Source organism: Neoarius graeffei, chromosome 5 (assembly GCF_027579695.1).
Source record: "Neoarius graeffei isolate fNeoGra1 chromosome 5, fNeoGra1.pri, whole genome shotgun sequence".
Taxonomy (NCBI): Eukaryota; Metazoa; Chordata; class Actinopteri; order Siluriformes; family Ariidae; genus Neoarius; species Neoarius graeffei.
The window spans coordinates 32,739,649-32,755,780 of record NC_083573.1 but is presented as its reverse complement, the minus strand read 5'-3'; the positions used below and the strand labels follow the sequence as shown (position 1 = coordinate 32,755,780).

At 43.2% G+C, this 16,132-nt stretch overlaps 1 protein-coding gene across 3 annotated transcripts in view; it reads left to right on the top strand.

The window, feature by feature from the left end:
* Positions 1–16,132, top strand: part of ddr1 (discoidin domain receptor tyrosine kinase 1) — a 198,067-nt gene that overhangs the window by 134,719 nt on the left and 47,216 nt on the right. For all 3 annotated transcript variants that reach the window (XM_060921566.1, XM_060921564.1, XM_060921565.1), the window contains exon 3: positions 7,120–7,222. In XM_060921566.1, the coding sequence (XP_060777549.1) occupies positions 7,120–7,222 (103 nt within the window). The remainder of the gene's footprint in view (positions 1–7,119; positions 7,223–16,132) is intronic.

The following is a 16,132-nucleotide window of genomic DNA, read 5'->3' as shown; positions in this document are numbered from 1 at the left end:
AGACCATTTTGGTTTAAATGAGAAGCGTTATGTTTGGAGAAAGGAAAACACTGCATTCCAGCATAAGAACCTTATCCCATCTGTGAAACATGGTGGTGGTAGTATCATGGTTTGGGCCTGTTTTGCTGCATCTGGGCCAGGACGGCTTGCCATCACTGATGGAACAATGAATTCTGAATTATACCAGCGAATTCTAAAGGAAAATGTCAGGACATCTGTCCATGAACTGAATCTCAAGAGAAGGTGGGTCATGCAGCAAGACAACGACCCTAAGCACACAAGTCGTTCTGCCAAAGAATGGTTAAAGAAGAATAAAGTTAATGTTTTGGAATGGCCAAGTCAAAGTCCTGACCTTAATCCAATCAAAATGTTGTGGAAGGACCTGAAGCGAGCAGTTCATGTGAGGAAACCCACCAACATCCCAGAGTTGAAGCTGTTCTGTACGGAGGAACGGGCTAAAATTCCTCCAAGCCGGTGTGCAGGACTGATCAACAGTTACCGGAAACGTTTAGTTGCAGTTATTGCTGCACAAGGGGGTCACACCAGACACTGAAATCAAAGGTTCACATACTTTTGCCACTCACAGATGTGCAATATTGGATCATTTTCCTCAATAAATAAATGACCAAGTATAATATTTTTGTCTCATTTGTTTAACTGAGTTCTCTTTATCTACTTTTAGGACTTGTGTGAAAATCTGATGACGTTTTAGGTCATATTTATGGAGAGATATAGAAAATTCTAAAGGGTTCACAAACTTTCAAGCACCACTGTAGCAGACGCTCTTATCCAGGGTGATGTAGAGCATACCCAGAGCAGCCTGGGGAGCAGTTGGGGTTGGGTGCCTTGCTCAAGAGCACTTCAGCTGATCCAGGGACTCAAACCGGCGACCTTTTGGTCCCAAAGCTGCTTCTCTAACCATTAGGCCATGGCTTCCCCTATGGTCTAATGATACTGAGTGAATCTGAGTCTCTTCCGTCACTGCTTGGTTTGGATCGGTCACCAAACAGGAGAACAGCAGACTGCAAATGACAATAAGGTCTGCAGAGAAAATTATTGGTATCAAAAAGGTGTGAAATCGCAAAATGGTATTCTAGCGAACAACAAAATAGTAAAGATTCAGAAAAACAAATCATTCAGTGATCATTTTAATAGTGTAATTTCATCCGAACTAGGCCTAACGCTCGATTTAGAACTACAAAAAGTCCGTGTATCGGACATTTTAAGTACCTTTGTAAAAGTTTTGCAAATGTTGCAGTCAGCATTTAAAATGCTAACTTAAAGTTTTTGTACAAGTTTCAGTTGATTAAACTGTCATATTTTATTAAATGTGTCTGCTTTTGTGATAAAAAAAGTACTGAAAGAAAAAGCAAACACAGCATTGCGATTTCTTATCCATCCATATATAATAAAAATAAAAAAATTAAAAAAATAAATAAATCCCTCCCTCCCGACTGAAATTTTTTTTGCCCACCCGGTGGACAGGAAACAGATTTTTTTTTTTTAAGGATGGCCTAATATCACTTAAAATATCTGAACACTCATACCGTCATTCTGTGCACACTGTATACTTTATATTTATTTAACTATTCCATACTTGACTTACCTGGATTACTTTGCACTATGCACCTATTTTTGTTGTTGTTTGTTTGTTCTGTGTATACACTTTTTTTTATCTGTTTTGTACTACGAGAGCTAAGTGACCCGGAGTCAAATTCCTCGTGTGTGTCCACATACCTGGCAATAAAAGTGTTTCTGATTCTGAATACTGTCCTTTATCATTACTACTAGTAGTGCATCTTCAAGAAAGATTTCCGAAACACTGTTAAACAGCTCCACTCGACTTTTCATTTCCACACTGTTAAAGTGCTCCTGAGTGTTCGTCGCATTGTCAAACTGCTGCTACAGATTACAGTTTACAGTTAAAGGAGCAAAGGGAGCAGTCTTTCACAAATCAGATGTGACCCACTTATGGTCCTTATTCAGTGAACAAATGATCTCAGAATGACGCAAGAACAAATCTGCTTCGGATTCATGAAACTGTTCTACATCAGATTTGAACACGACTGATGAATTAGTTTCAGCTGTGTAGAAACAAGCTCCAGCCTACTACTCCTGGTTTATTTTGGAGACTGCACTGATCTGATACCTGGGAATCAGATATCGAGGAAAAAAAACCCCAATGAATTCGATCAGATCCTGTCAGGATATCAGAGAATTGTTTCTAGCCAACCGGTTCAGGTCAGCCACACAGTGACTGCAGGTGCCGTGTATCCTGAATATTTAACACCAAACAGTGAGCTGTTCAGCAAAGCAAATGTGAAGGAGTTTCCATCATGCTAACTACATGGAAACGCAATCGGGAACATTTTCCATCATGGAAATGTTTTGGATCTGGAACAGTATCCATCCATCCATCCATCCATCCATCCATTATCTGTAGCCGCTTTATCCTGTTCTACAGGGTCGCAGGCAAGCTGGAGCCTATCCCAGCTGACTATGGGCGAGAGGCGGGGTACACCCTGGATCATCACAGGGCTGACACATAGAGACGAACAACCATTCACACTCACATTCACACCTACGGTCAATTTAGAGTCACCAGTTAACCTAACCTGCATGTCTTTGGACTGTGGGGGAAACCGGAGCACCCAGAGGAAACCCACACGGGGAGAACATGCAAACTCCGCACGGAAAGGCCCTCGCCAGCCACTGGGCTTGAACCCAGGACCTTCTTGCTGTGAGGCGACAGCGCTAACCACTACACCACCGTGTCGCCCTCTGGAAAGATACACATTTAAAAATGGCTTGTGAGGTGAGCATAAAACCAAACTGAAATAAAATAAAATGGACTTTTAACAGGGTTTCAACAGAGGAAGTCCAATAGAAACTAAAAACATCCTGTGAGCGGAGGGTCTGCAGGCTGAAACACACTGCTGGTGCAGGAGATCAGAGGAGAATGGCCAGACTGGTCTGAGCTGACAGGAAGCCTATAGTAACTCAAATAAACACACTTTGCCAGGGGCGCAGATACGTTTTTTGAACTGGGGGGGGACAAAGCTGCCAGCAAACCAACCCCACCCCCACCCCCACCCCCAACATGTGCTGTGCGAGGAATATACTCTGATGCCCTCAGGGCGGCGACATTACTCAGCTAAGACAAAAAAAAATCACTCCTTCATCCCTGCAACCGTTAGCTTTCTAGCTTTCTAACTATGCCTGTGTGTTGCGTGAGCGGCAGTCAGTCAACAACTCTTCGCAAAGTTTCCTTATGAAACAATATGCTCGCTGAAATTATGGCAGGGAACGGCAGATTAAACATTAAAACTGCTTTCTGAGCACTGTATCTACAGGCTACCACCGAAAGAAGGAGGCTACCAGAAAGGCATCACTCCGTACGATTTTACTTTCACTACGACATTACTTTGAACAGACTATCAAAAAATTGCAAGGTGATATGATAAAGTAAGGCACAGTTTACTGACAGTCGTTGTTTTTTGAAAAAACGATGCAATCGTTTTCTGCCTTTTCGGTTTGGCACCCTTCATCATGCCGTGTTGGGGTCCTAAACTAGGAGCTGTCCCCGATATGCCTGTCAAACTTGTTGTGGGTAACCATAGCAACCAAGCTCGAGCTCGCAACCTGTGTAGTCTGCGCAGCTCAACCAACCGAATATCAGTCTTTGTTTTGTTTTATGTGAGTTGTTGCAACTATGTATGTACTGCTGTGCACCTCAATAAACCGAATGGTAATTAGTCTTTTGATTTTTCCATGAGGTTTGCCTTATGCAAAGAAAGACAGCATAGACGTTTTTTCCTCCTTATAAGTGGGGGGGACCGAACGAGGTGAATTTAAATCTGGGCGGGACGAATCCCACTCGTCCCACCCTCTATCTGCGCCCGTGCTCTTTGCAACCGCGGTGAGCAGAAAAGCATCTCAGAACACACACCACATCAAAGCTTGAGGTGGATGGGCTACAACAGCATTAAGACCACATCAGGTTTCACTCCTGTCAGCCAAGAACAGGAACCTGAGGCTGTCATGCGAACAGATTCGCCCAACATGGACAGCTGAAGGTTAGAAAGACCAGGTGATTCACACACACATCTTCTCTCCAGTTTGAGTGAGTCTGTGCCCATGATAGCCTCAGGTTCCTGTTCTTGGTTGACAGGAGTGAAACCTGATGTGGTCTTAATGCTGTTGTAGCCCATCCACCTCAAGCTTCGACGTTTAGTGCATGCTGAGATGCTTTTCTGCTCACCACCATTGTAAAGAGTTACTATATCCTTCGTGGCAGCTCGAACCAATCTGGCCATTTTCCTCAGACCTCTATCAATAAGGTGTTTGTTTTCACCCACAGAACTGTCACTCACTTAATGTTTTTTGTTTTTTGCCACCGTTCTGTATAAACTCTACAGACTGTTGTGTGTGAAAACCCCAGGAGATCAGCAGCTTCTGAAATACTCAATCCAGCCCATGTGATGCCAACATCCATGCCACAATTAAAGTTACAGAGATCACGCTTTTCCCATTCTAACGTTTAACGTGAGCATTACCTGGCCTGTATCTGCATGATGATTTATTTTATTTATTTAAAAATTTTTTTTGCATTGTGCTGCTGCCATATGATTGGCTGAATAAGAGCCTATATGAAGATCAGAATATCAACATTACGTCATTATGAGGCAGAGCAACATCCGTATGACGCAAAGCCAGCTTTTCCCCTGTTAATGAAAGGTTGGTCAAACAATGCTACCTTCTGGGAGAGCAGTGAATAACGTCAACGACAGTGCAAGTGTCAGTGTTGTCCATGAACCCAGTAGGTCAGTGCTTAAAGCAGATACGCAGAACCATGGCCTCACTTTTTGTTTATAAATGCCTTGAGACCTCAAGAATGGCACAGGAATAGTTTTAAGCATGAACAATAAATCTAATATAGTAATTTTTACGATTAAAGTGATTCATATAGGTAGCGGTCGGAGTGAATGACCTTGACGTCCGTAACGTCACCGCAGGAAGTCTGTCTATCTCATCGCCATTTCCGCTATACTAAAACGCAGAGCTGACTGCAACTCCGATCCTCCATTTTGAGCTAATTTATCGTCATGCCACATAGATGTGTTGCTGGTCAGTGCAGCAACATGACAGAAGGTGGATTTGTGTCGCACTCATGGCCCGAGAATGTTCAAACTGCAAAGATTTGGACGCGTTTTGCAAGCAGTTCACGGGCACATTGGGCGCCTACGAAGTGGTCTCTCCTCTGCTCTGCACATTTTACTGAAGACTCGTACGAGACCTCTGATCTGTTGAGGAGCGTTGGCTATAAGCCCGTATTGAAAGAGGGTGCAGTACCAACAGTTAAAGGAAAAGAAAACTACAAGAAAAGGAAAGTAAGTTCAGTTGCACCAGTTCTCCCAGAGTGTGAGCAGAGGGTTGTTGCTAAAACACGGAACGGGATATCGCTCTTGGAGTGACCTCCCCGCGGTTGTTGCTAAAACCGGTGACGTCCCATCCTGGGTTTTAGTAATTGCCTGAGCCGAGCAGTAATGGCGGAGTACTCATGGAGAAAATGGAGAATGAGTGGAGCAGCCGTCTGATTTCTCCACTAGATATGCTTGCCTCAGGAGCAATCTCTCACCCTTACATGGAAGAAGCGAATGAACGGAGAACTGAACGAACAACTGAAAGTCAGATTGTTTCAAAACAGTCGTCCACAAGGTCGGCCTTCAAGAAGCGAGAACACAGACACGTAAGATACGACTCTCGTTTGGATACAAAACAACAAAAACAACTCGTTGTTTACCTGCATTTAGATTAATACATGCAACTTGTGTGTTTAAGTTACCGGTATAAGATGATTTAATTTGCTTCAGAATGTGATTGTCTCAGTTCATCTGATTATTTAATTAGCCTTTTAAGTTTTATCAGTGAAAACACATGCATGTACATGTATGTTGCATAAGTTATAACACCTATCCTGTTTTAATGAGAGTCAATCCACAATCAGTGAAGTCAAATCAGTCTTAGTTGAGCGAGTCGGTAACGGTATTTCTTACTTTCACCATAAATTTTTATTTATATGACTTTGGTCTATAGCTGGAAAAGGCCTCGGCCTTAAAACCGGTTCCTGCTGTGATGTCACGCACTCAGGGCTGGCTGGTTCAGCGGGGCAGCTCAAATGCCAGCTTTGCAGTTGATTTTAACTCTCAAAAAAAATATATATATATATGTGTGTGTTATTTAGCAGCTGGGAGGTCCGTATGGTGAAATACCGTGACCGAGGTCTTGAAAGTACTGAGCGAGGCCCTCTGGGCCGAGGTCAGTATTCAAGGCCGAGGTCACGGTATTTCACCATACGGACCGACCTTAAGCTGGTAAATAATATATTTATTTTTTTCTTTACCAAATTCTAACAGAAAACGAGAGCGCCCGAAAGGGAGAGCCGAGCTGCCATTTTGAATCCTCATTCACGGCTGTAATGCAAATGGCTTCCTCCTCGGTATACAAGTGCACTTCCATGGCAGGAAATAAACTACATTTTGCCGCCTGTTTATACAAATAGGAGTCATTCAGGATTCAGCCATGTTTTTGCTCAGCGTTAGCAACAGTTAGAGGTTTTTAGCTTTCTCCTGAAATGTTTTCTTTTATTTCTTTTTCCTCAGGATAGTGAAACTCGCTTTCGCTGTGAACACTATCGTTATCGCTGTCCATGCTGTAAAATTAATGCTATTCTCCTGAGAAATGCGAAAATAAATGTTGACAAAAATTGCTACGATGTTTGTTGTTGTGAACGAGCGAGTCGCCAGAGGTCCGTAACCGGGGTCCCTATCGTAGGATACGGACCTGCTCGCCAGCCAATCAGAGTGCAGGATTTGATGGAAATCGCACCGCAAAAAAACCCAAATTTTTAATTCCCATTTATGCAGCATACAAGAGTCAAGGATGGAGATACTATCCACTCAGAAATTTATTCAAAAATAAAGGTTCTGCGTATCTGCTTTAAACTATTGAGGACAGGAAGAAAGGTGTTTTTTTTTTTTTTTTTTAAATCAGGTAGCCTGAAAAAGGCATCCCACTTTCAGTTATGTTTTTTTCTCTCTTTCTCTCCCACACACACAGCTACGTGTCGTTATGCACTGGGGATGGAGGACGGAATGATTCCAGATTCTGATATCACAGCATCCAGTGCCTGGTCTGACTCCACTGAGGCCAAACATGGCAGGTAAACATCTGTGTGTGTGTGTGAGAGAGAGAGTTAGGGTGTGTGGGTGTTGTGCTCTCTATAAATCACATAAAGTGACACTGTTGCATTACGTGAGATGTTAGTAATGAGCTGTATCCTGATATAGTGCATTAGGTAATGGCATTACTGCACTGGCTGTCTGGGGTAGACTTACTTGATACAGAGCTCGGGCCAAAAAACACACGCACACTCCTTTATTATTTTCAGAGAGATCTTTTAGTCTGGTCTGCGGGTGGGTGGGTGGGGGTCGGTCGGTGTGTGTGTCCTTGGCCAACATGCTGGTCATGTGTTTGCGATTAAGCTCGTATTGAGTGTAAAACAGCCATGGGTATTTACATGGAGCGGGCAAGCCTTAGAGAGATCATGTGGTTGTTGGAACCTTCTCAGGGTCTCCACCAGTGAGGTACAGTGTGGGATACAGAGCAGTGTAAAATGTATTTTAAGTAGAAGAGATTGCTCGATTGATTGATCGATAGTACATGGTGCAGTTACCACCTTAAGGCGACTCATTTTAGATTTTTCGGATCACGGATCCGCCGACGGCAGTTAAATACTACCGCTAGAAAAATAAAAAGTCTGTGCGTATTTTTATTTTAACCGCCGAAACGTACAAAAAGAAGTGTAAAAAAAAAATAGTCACATATTTTTCTTGTAACAGCACTGTATCCCTGGTACTAGGTCATATTTCTTTAAGTAAAAAGTATTAGAATCGCAAATACAAACGACAACGCGTGTTGTATATATCCACTTCAGCCGAGTCCGAAAACGAAACTATTTACGACATTGAGTATTCACTTGAATGTTTTTATGGTATTTACGACCACTTTACGACAGCGTCAACCTCGTGCTGACCATGGCTGACGCTGACAGCATGGATTCCGAGCTATCGCCTCAACTGTACGTAAGCATAAAGTGTGGTAAAGAAAAGTCTTTTCGGGGGCGTCGTGGCTCAGGTGGATAAGGCGCCATACCATAAATCCGGGGACTCGGGTTCGATTCCGGCCTGAGGTCATTTCCTGATCCCTCCCCGTCTCTCTCTCCCGCTCATTTCCTGTCTCTACACTGTCCTATCCAATAATAAAGGTGAAAAAAGCCCAAAAAAAAAAAAAAAGTCTTTTCACTGTCTCACTAACCAAAACGTGGGCGATTTCGTCTCTCAAGCGTTGAAAGTAAACAATGAAAAGATCAAAACGATCTTTGGTTCTCAGAAAGAAGGTGGTGATGTAACGAGCGCGATGCCGAATACGCCTGCCATAACGTTAGTTCGCGATTTTGGCTGCAAGTATCTAACTGTGGAATTAGAAGAGGATGGCGGCGCAGAGAGTCCTATCGAATCAAGTAGCACGAACGCATCAGCCTTCGATGTGCATATATATATATATATATATATATATATATATGTGTGTGTGTGTGTGTATGTATGTATGTGTGTGTGTGTGTGTATGTAAAGTGTGTCTCTTGAATTTAAATTATTTTATCATAATTATTTTATCATCTTGCTTTATTCTTAATTAACGATTACGTTTTCAGTTTTTGTAACCTTGTATCGTGACTCGTATTGGCAGCTAATTGCAATTAAATATTATACTTATCGGCCTATTCGGTTTTTAGCCATGTTGAATTTAGTTCGTTTGGTCGACGGCAGGCGTCGCTTATCCGCGCGATCTTCACGAGACTTGTGCGAGACTTCGGAACGTCAAGTGTCAGCCAGGTTTCAGTGCTGCCATTTTGAAAACTGTTTTCCAAACGAAGTATTGCACAAAAACGAGTTTAAATGACGATTCCTGCCAACTTTTTTCAAACTTTCCTGATTGCTATCAAAACAAACAAAACTTCCGGCTTGATTACGTCAGCATTCGAAAGAGGGCGCGCGCGTCTTTTGACAACGTTGGCAGATGTTGGTCACTTTGATTTCCGCTGTACGTTTTACTTCCGTCCTACGATGTCTTGCACAGGTCTCAGTGAATCTCGTTTACGGCCGTTGCTTTGACATATGGACTGATATATTACAGAGTATATTTCAAACACTCAGAACTTGCTATAGCGGCGACAAAATAGCGATCAAAAATGAATTCCGGTATTTAATAAAATGAGAGAATTTTGATGGTTAAAAAATTTGCCTTCAGTTCTCCTTTAAATGTCCTGATAACGAATTTTACTCCTCGGTAATGAAATGCCTTTGATATTGCTCATCCCTCTGTCACGTTTGCTCTGCAGAAGCTGTTTCTGTTATTCCAGCAGGCAGCAGTGACAGGTTTTTATCTCTGTGGTAGACTACGGCGTTAGTACACTTAATTCTACACCACGAGAAGTGATTATTTAAATATGTGCGCTGGTGAGGAAGAAGGAACTTGCGTGGAAAATCTCTCAGTTAGGTATCATTTGGGTCTCAGCGCCGTTCTTAATGAATCACCGCTACGCTGACACGTTCTCAATAGGCTGCTGAATGTTTTTTTTTTTTTTTTTCCTCAGTCCTAAAACAGTTTAATCCTCAGCAGGCTCTCAGAACCAGGTGTGGACATGTGGGATGGTAGTGTGAGGTCTTGGCAGCGTGGAGGAAATCCATCATCTGTATGAGTGGGGCACTGGGTAACTAAAGTGTAGGTGGGTTTCCATCAGTTTTGTTATTGCAGTTCAGCCTCAGATCATCCACAGTCAGAACAGTCATGCCTCAGCAGAGATTTAGAGACGCTAAGAGATTCTGAGCCTTATGTACCAAGCTGTTTACACCCAATTGCAGACACATTCTGTACTTGTGTGTTATGGATGAAAACGTTGTACAGTGGTGCTTGAAAGTTTGTGAACCCTTTAGAATGTTCTATATTTCTGCATAAATATGACCTAAAACATCATCGGATTTTCACACAAGTCCTAAAAGTAGATAAAGAGAACCCAGTTAAACAAATGAGACAAAAATATTATACTTAGTCATTTATTTATTGAGGAAAATGATCCAGTATTACATATCTGTGAGTGGCAAAAGTATGTGAACCTCTGCTTTCAGTATCTGGTGTGACCCCCTTGTGCAGCAATAACTGCAACTAAACGCTTCTGGTAACTGTTGATCAGTCCTGCACACCGGCTTGGAGGAATTTTAGCCCGTTCCTCCGTACAGAACAGCTTCAACTCTGGGATGTTGGTGGGTTTCCTCACATGAACTGCTCGCTTCAGGTCCTTCCACAACATTTCGATTGGATTAAGGTCAGGACTTTGACTTGGCCATTCCAAAACATTAACTTTATTCTTCTTTAACCATTCTTTGGTAGAACGACTTGTGTGCTCAGGGTCGTTGTCTTGCTGCATGACCCACCTTCTCTTGAGATTCAGTTCATGGACAGATGTCCTGACATTTTCCTTTAGAATTCGCTGGTATAATTCAGAATTCATTGTTAAATCAATGACGGCAAGCCATCCTGGCCCAGATGCAGCAAAACAGGCCCAAACCATGATACTACCACCACCATGTTTCACAGATGGGATAAGGTTCTGATGCTGGAATGCAGTGTTTTCCTTTCTCTAAACATAACGCTTCTCATTTAAAGCAAAAAGTTCTATTTTGGTCTCATCTGTTCACAAAACATTTTTCCAATAGCCTTCTGCTTTGTCCACGTGATCTTTAGCAAACTGCAGACGAGCATCAACGTTCTTTTTGGAGAGCAGTGGCTTTCTCCTTGCAGCCCTGCCATGCACACCATTGTTGTTCAGTGTTCTCCTGATGGTGGACTCATGAACATTAACATTAGCCAATGTGGGAGAGGCCTTCAGTTGCTTAGAAGTTACCCTGGGGTCCTTTGTGACCTCGCCGACTATTACACGCCTTGCTCTTGGAGTGATCTTTGTTGGTCAACCACTCCTGGGGAGGGTAACAATGGTCTTGAATTTCCTCCATTTGTACACAATCTGTCTGACTGTGGATTGGTGGAGTCCAAACTCTTTAGAGATGGTTTTGTAACCTTTTCCAGCCTGATGAGCATCAACAACGCTTTTTCTGAGGTCCTCAGAAATCTCCTTTGTTCGTGCCATGGTACACTTCCACAAACATGTGTTGTGCAGATCAGACTTTGATAGATCCCTGTTCTTTAAATAAAACAGGGTGCCCACTCACACCTGATTGTCATCTCATTGATTGAAAACACCTGACTCTAATTTCACCTTCAAATTAACTGCTAATCCGAGAGTTTCACATACTTTTGCCACTCACAGCTATGTAATATTGGATGATTTTCCTCAATAAATAAATGACCAAGTATAATATTTTTTGTCTCGTTTGTTTAACTGGGTTCTCTTTATCTACTTTTAGGACTTGTGTGAAAATCTGATGATGTTTTAGGCCATATTTATGCAGAAATGTAGAACATTCTAAAGGGTTCATAAACTTTCAAGCACCACTGTACAAGAATAAGCACACGCTTTTTAAGTGCTGTGTACATGGCAACACGCAAAGTCTTTCCCTTGTATGCATTTGCTAGCACAAGGAAAAATGGAGAAATGGGATACGTGGCTGATTTTACATCCATCCATTATCTCTAGCCGCTTTATCCTGTTCTACAGGGTCGCAGGCGAGCTGGAGCCTATCCCAGCTGACTACGGGTGAAAGGCGGGGTACACCCTGGACAAGTCGCCAGGTCATCACAGGGCTGACACATAGACATAGACAACCATTCACACTCACATTCACACCTACGGTCAATTTAGAGTCACCAGTTAACCTAACCTGCATGTCTTTGGACTGTGGGGGAAACCGGAGCACCCGGAGGAAACCCACGCGGACACGGGGAGAACATGCAAACTCCACACAGAAAGGCCCTCGCCGGCCGCTGGCCTCGAACCCAGGACCTTCTTGGTGTGAGGCGACAGCGCTAACCACTACACCACCGTGTTGCCCACTGATTTACAGTGGGGCAAAAAAGTATTTAGTCAGTCACCAATTGTGCAAGTTCTCCCACTTAAAAAGATGAGAGAGGCCTATAATTTTCATCATAGGTACACTTCAACTATGAGAGACAAAATGAGAAAAAAAAATCCAGAAAATCACATTGTCTGATTTTTAAAGAATTTATTTGCAAATTATGGTGGAAAATAAGTATTTGGTCAATAACAAAAGTTCATCTCAATACTTTGTTATATACCCTTTGTTGGCAATGACAGAGGTCAAACGTTTTCTGTAAGTCTTCACAAGGTTTTCACACACTGTTGCTGGTATTTTGGCCCATTCCTCCATGCAGATCTCCTCTAGAGCAGTGATGTTTTGGGGCTGTCGCTGGGCAACACGGACTTTCAACTCCCTCCAAAGATTTTCTATGGGGTTGAGATCTGGAGACTGGCTAGGCCACTCCAGGACCTTGAAATGCTTCTTACGAAGCCACTCCTTCGTTGCCCGGGCGGTATGTTTGGGATCATTGTCATGCTGAAAGACCCAGCCACGTTTCATCTTCAATGCCCTTGCTGATGGAAGGAGGTTTTCACTCAAAATCTCACGATACATGACCCCATTCATTCTTTCCTTTACACGGATCAGTCGTCCTGGTCCCTTTGCAGAAAAACAGCCCCAAAGCATGATGTTTCCACCCCCATGCTTCACAGTAGGTATGGTGTTCTTTGGATGCAACTCAGCATTCTTTCTCCTCCAAACACGACAAGTTGAGTTTTTACCAAAAAGTTCTATTTTGGTTTCATCTGACCATATGACATTCTCCCAGTCCTCTTCTGGATCATCCAAATGCTCTCTAGCAAACTTCAGACGGGCCTGGACATGTACTGGCTTAAGCAGGGGGACAAGTCTGGCACTGCAGGATTTGAGTCCCTGACGACGTAGTGTGTTACTGATGGTAGCCTTTGTTACTTTGGTCCCAGCTCTCTGCAGGTCATTCACTAGGTCCCCCCGTGTGGTTCTGGGATTTTTGCTCACCGTTCTTGTGATCATTTTGACCCCACGGGGTGAGATCTTGCATGGAGCCCCAGATCAAGGGAGATTATCAGTTTTCTTGTATGTCTTCCATTTTCTAATAATTGCTCCCACAGTTGATTTCTTCACACCAAGCTGCTTACCTATTGCAGATTCAGTCTTCCCAGCCTGGTGCAGGTCTACAGTTTTGTTTCTGGTGTCCTTTGACAGCTCTTTGGTCTTGGCCATAGTGGAGTTTGGAGTGTGACTGTTTGAGGTTGTGGACAGGTGTCTTTTATACTGATAACGAGTTCAAACAGGTGCCATTAATCCAGGTAACGAGTGGAGGACAGAGGAGCCTCTTAAAGAAGAAGTTACAGGTCTGTGAGAGCCAGAAATCTTGCTTGGTTGTAGGTGACCAAATACTTATTTTACTGAGGAATTTACCAATTAATTCGTTAAAAATCCTACAATGTGATTTCCTGGATTCTTTCCCCCCATTCTGTCTCTCATAGTTGAAGTATACCTATGATGAAAATTACAGGCCTCTCTCATCTTTATAAGTGGGAGAACTTGCACAATTGGTGGCTGACTAAATACTTTTTTGCCCCACTGTTCATTTTAGTTAAATTTGTTAAACCATTGGAAATTAGCAGTGGCCAATTAACTGGGCAAATTTGGCCATAATCTCTAGGTGGAGGGTTGGCATTATATCCTCTTTCTCTCTCTCTCTCTCTCTCTCTCTCATATTTCATTTTATTAGCACGTCATCTGTATTAACGCCCTCCACACCTTTCACTTGTTCTGACTTGAGAGTCTTTACTAACATCTCTCTCTAACTTACGTAGCTTGTAATTTTCCTTTAGTGCCGCGCTTTTTACAGCTCTGCGGGTGAACATTTTCACCATTTCAAAACGATTTCTAAACCACAGTTTGTGCTTCACATGCAGCACATTTACTAGGCAGTCCCAGGCACAGTTTATATACTGAGCTACAGCTTTAGTAAATTGAACGTTAACGTCACACAACGACCCCGATTCAAGTGTAGAAATAACCGTATGACAGGATTCATGTGCGATTCATGAAACGTTTATATTTCTCCAATCACAGCGAAAGAATAATCAGGCATTGATAAGTGTAGCGGCGAAAACCCATCATCATTTAAATAATCGCGGCCCTAAATATTTTCTTTTTTGAGGCCGCGCCACCAGACTTTATGACGTGGAGAGGTGTAGTGCTGTTTCATAATCATGCTTGCCTTTTTGAGTAACACCAACTAACTCCTGCAACTAGGTCCAGTACGGATATGCTGGAGTTTCTTCCAGCTTATTTTACAGGGACACACTTACAGCCCTACGTACTGCAGTAACGTCTTTTATAAGTTCTTATAAATATGTCTAAGAGTCAAATCTGGGCTCAGTTTAGACCTTGTGGTCACTTCATTTAATTTTACTTTAATTACACTTAGATTTTACTGGTTCAATTCAGAATTGCATTTTTTTAAAAGCACTAATGGCCCTTTTCCACTACCCTTTTTCAGCTCACTTCAGCTCGCTTCAGCTCACTTCAGCCCGACACGGCTCGCGTTTCGACTACCAAAAACCAGCACGACTCAGCTCGTTTCAGCCCTGCTTAGCCCCTAAAACTCGCACCGTTTTGGAGTGGGGCTGAAGCGAGCCAAGCCGTGCCGAGTGAGGCTGGGGGCGTGAGCAGACACTCCCCTGTGCACTGATTGGTGAGGAGGCGTGTCCTCACATGCCCACACACGCCCCGCGAGCGCGCTGGGATCTGTAAACACCGCAAACCCGGAAGGAGAAGAATTACGAGAATTTCTGAAGCCTTATGCGCCTCGCCTCATCTATACGCTCTTGCCAGTATCTGTCCGCGTTGTCGGTGACAACAAGCCACAGCACCAAGACCAGCAACACTAACGACTTCATGTCCTCCATGTTTATTGTTTACTATCCGGGTCGTGAGACTACCGCTTAAAAGCTCACTGATGTCACTGTTTGCGCTGCTTAACGACATCACCTGACGTCCACCCACTTTCGCTAACTCCACCCAATGTGTCCACCCACTTCCAGCCAGCACGGTTCAGCGCGGTTGTAGTCGAAATGCAACTCCAACAGCCCCACTCAGCTCGACTCAGCACGGCACGGCTCAGCCCGACTCAGCCGCGTTTGTAGTGGAAAAGCGGCATAACTGGGTTTTACTTTGGGACGTATACAGTACTTTCATTCAGAATAGAATGATATTTCAGTGGAAGTTACATTTTGTTATAAACTAAGTGCCTCCGACAGCATCCTTTGTCCGTCAAAAATGTCCTCTCCGGAAAACTCGCTGTACGATGAGGTTGTAAATGATTTTTGAAGGAAATATTTGTCTCTTTTGAAGCAGAAGACTCTGTTGTTGTACAGTAAAAAACAGGACTTGAAACCGATGCAGGACACATTTGCAGCAGAGTTTCACACGTGGTTGAACTGCGAGTCTGTCAAGAACGTTTCCTCTCCGGAAAACCACAAGGATCATCACCACTTCAGTCGTTATTACATTAACCACCGTGTACAAACATCGCTGCACAGGACTTGAAAATTTGGACTTAAAATCATACACACATTCCAACAGTTTTTCACTTTGTATCCCTTACTCTTGTGGACGATAAGAAAGGTGGTCAGTTTTAGAAATACACTACTGTATATGCCGTCTTCTCACCACAAGTAACGCGCCCAGTGTATGACCTGTAGCTCTGAAATTCCATCTCAAAAGGTCATTTTTGCCAGCAGAGAGAAACACACACACACAAAAAAAAACCCTGAGGTTTGATTTTTGGACTATTGCGGACCCGAAAAGTATACCCCGATTGTGAAAGAGTGCTAATACGGCCGAGAAGAGCAGCTTCTCTGCCCTTGAAATAGACGCTCTAATGTCTCGAGACTGAATGAATTCTTCCTATTTGGCAGCCTGAAAAGTAGAATCCTAGGAAATCAGAAAAACGTGTCTTGAGA